The following is a 1,153-nucleotide window of genomic DNA, read 5'->3' as shown; positions in this document are numbered from 1 at the left end:
TTTTTTTTTTTTTTTTTTTTTTATATAATTTTAAATGCCAGTTCGCACTTACCGTTAGAACGTTGGACGTTCGCTGTTCTGAAGATCCGCCAGATAAGTCCTTAGAATTATTTTTAGATTTGGGGCTACGGTTTTTGCTAGCCAACAGCCTGCGGTAAAGTAAAATGGTCTCTCTTTGCGACTGCTCACTGAGGCTTTGAAAGCTCGGGTCGTACCTCTGTAAACAACCGTGGTTGTGTCGCCTGTAAATGTCCACTCGTCTTCTGAGTCGATCTACCACATCCCTACGACTTGGGGATAGAAGATCCCCCATGCTATCGAGAGCAGCGTGACTGGCAGTTCCCTAGGATACGCCAGGGCACCTTGGCACACCACGCATAGAAAACTTCAAACTTGAAACTGTTTTTCTTTCCTCTCGCTTTTCACAGAAATCTTCCTCTGTCGGGGCTGTCGGCTGGTTGGTCGGTTGGTCGGTCGGTCGGTCGGTCTGTATGTCTGTCAGTCGGTTTGTCTGTCTGTCAGTCCGCCCTCCCTACCGCCTGCCTGCCTGCCTGCTTGGCCGTTTTTTTGTTTATTTTTTTTTGCTTTTACTTCGTGATTTTCTTTTTTTTTCTTGTCTATATAGCGTGGTTATTTTTATGTGTGTGTGTGTGTGTGTCTATGTGCGTGTCGTTATCTGTGTATATATATATATATATATATGTATATATATGCGTGCATGTGAGGGTGTAAGTGTGCGTATGTATGTGTTTATATATCTACATGTGTGAGTGAATGTTTGTGTAACGTGTCGGTGCGTGTGTATGTATGTATGTATGTATGTATGTATGTATATGTACGTATGTGTCTATGAGACTATATCCGCGTGTATGTATATGTGTGGGTGCATGTAAAGGTATGTATGTGTATGTATGTATGTGTGTGTATGTGTGTGTGTGTGTCTGTCTGCCTGTTTGTCAGTCAGTCAGTCGGTCAGTGCTGCCAGTTCGTCGATGTGTCAGTCCGCCTGTCCGCCTGCCCGACCGTCCGTCCGTCCGTCAGTCCGTCCGTTCTTCCTTCCTTCCGTCCCAGCAATTGCTACAATAGCAGCAGCGTAAAGGAGAGGGGGGGAGGGAAAAGAAGAGAAGACTTATTGAGGGAGTGAGTGAGTAAG

The 1,153-nt window shown here is 45.2% G+C and overlaps 1 protein-coding gene across 1 annotated transcript in view; it reads right to left on the bottom strand.

The window, feature by feature from the left end:
- The window catches only part of LOC106879396 (neurogenic protein mastermind), a 147,152-nt gene extending 146,019 nt beyond the window's left edge, over positions 1–1,133 (bottom strand). The window contains exon 1 of the mRNA XM_052972314.1: positions 53–1,133. Within this exon, the coding sequence (XP_052828274.1) occupies positions 53–313 (261 nt within the window). The 5' untranslated portion in view covers positions 314–1,133. The remainder of the gene's footprint in view (positions 1–52) is intronic.
- Positions 1,134–1,153: the final 20 nt, after the last annotated feature.

Source organism: Octopus bimaculoides, chromosome 13 (genome assembly GCF_001194135.2).
Source record: "Octopus bimaculoides isolate UCB-OBI-ISO-001 chromosome 13, ASM119413v2, whole genome shotgun sequence".
Classification (NCBI taxonomy): Eukaryota; Metazoa; Mollusca; class Cephalopoda; order Octopoda; family Octopodidae; genus Octopus; species Octopus bimaculoides.
Note: the sequence above shows the minus strand (reverse complement) of the source record. Positions and strands in the feature narration are given on the sequence as shown.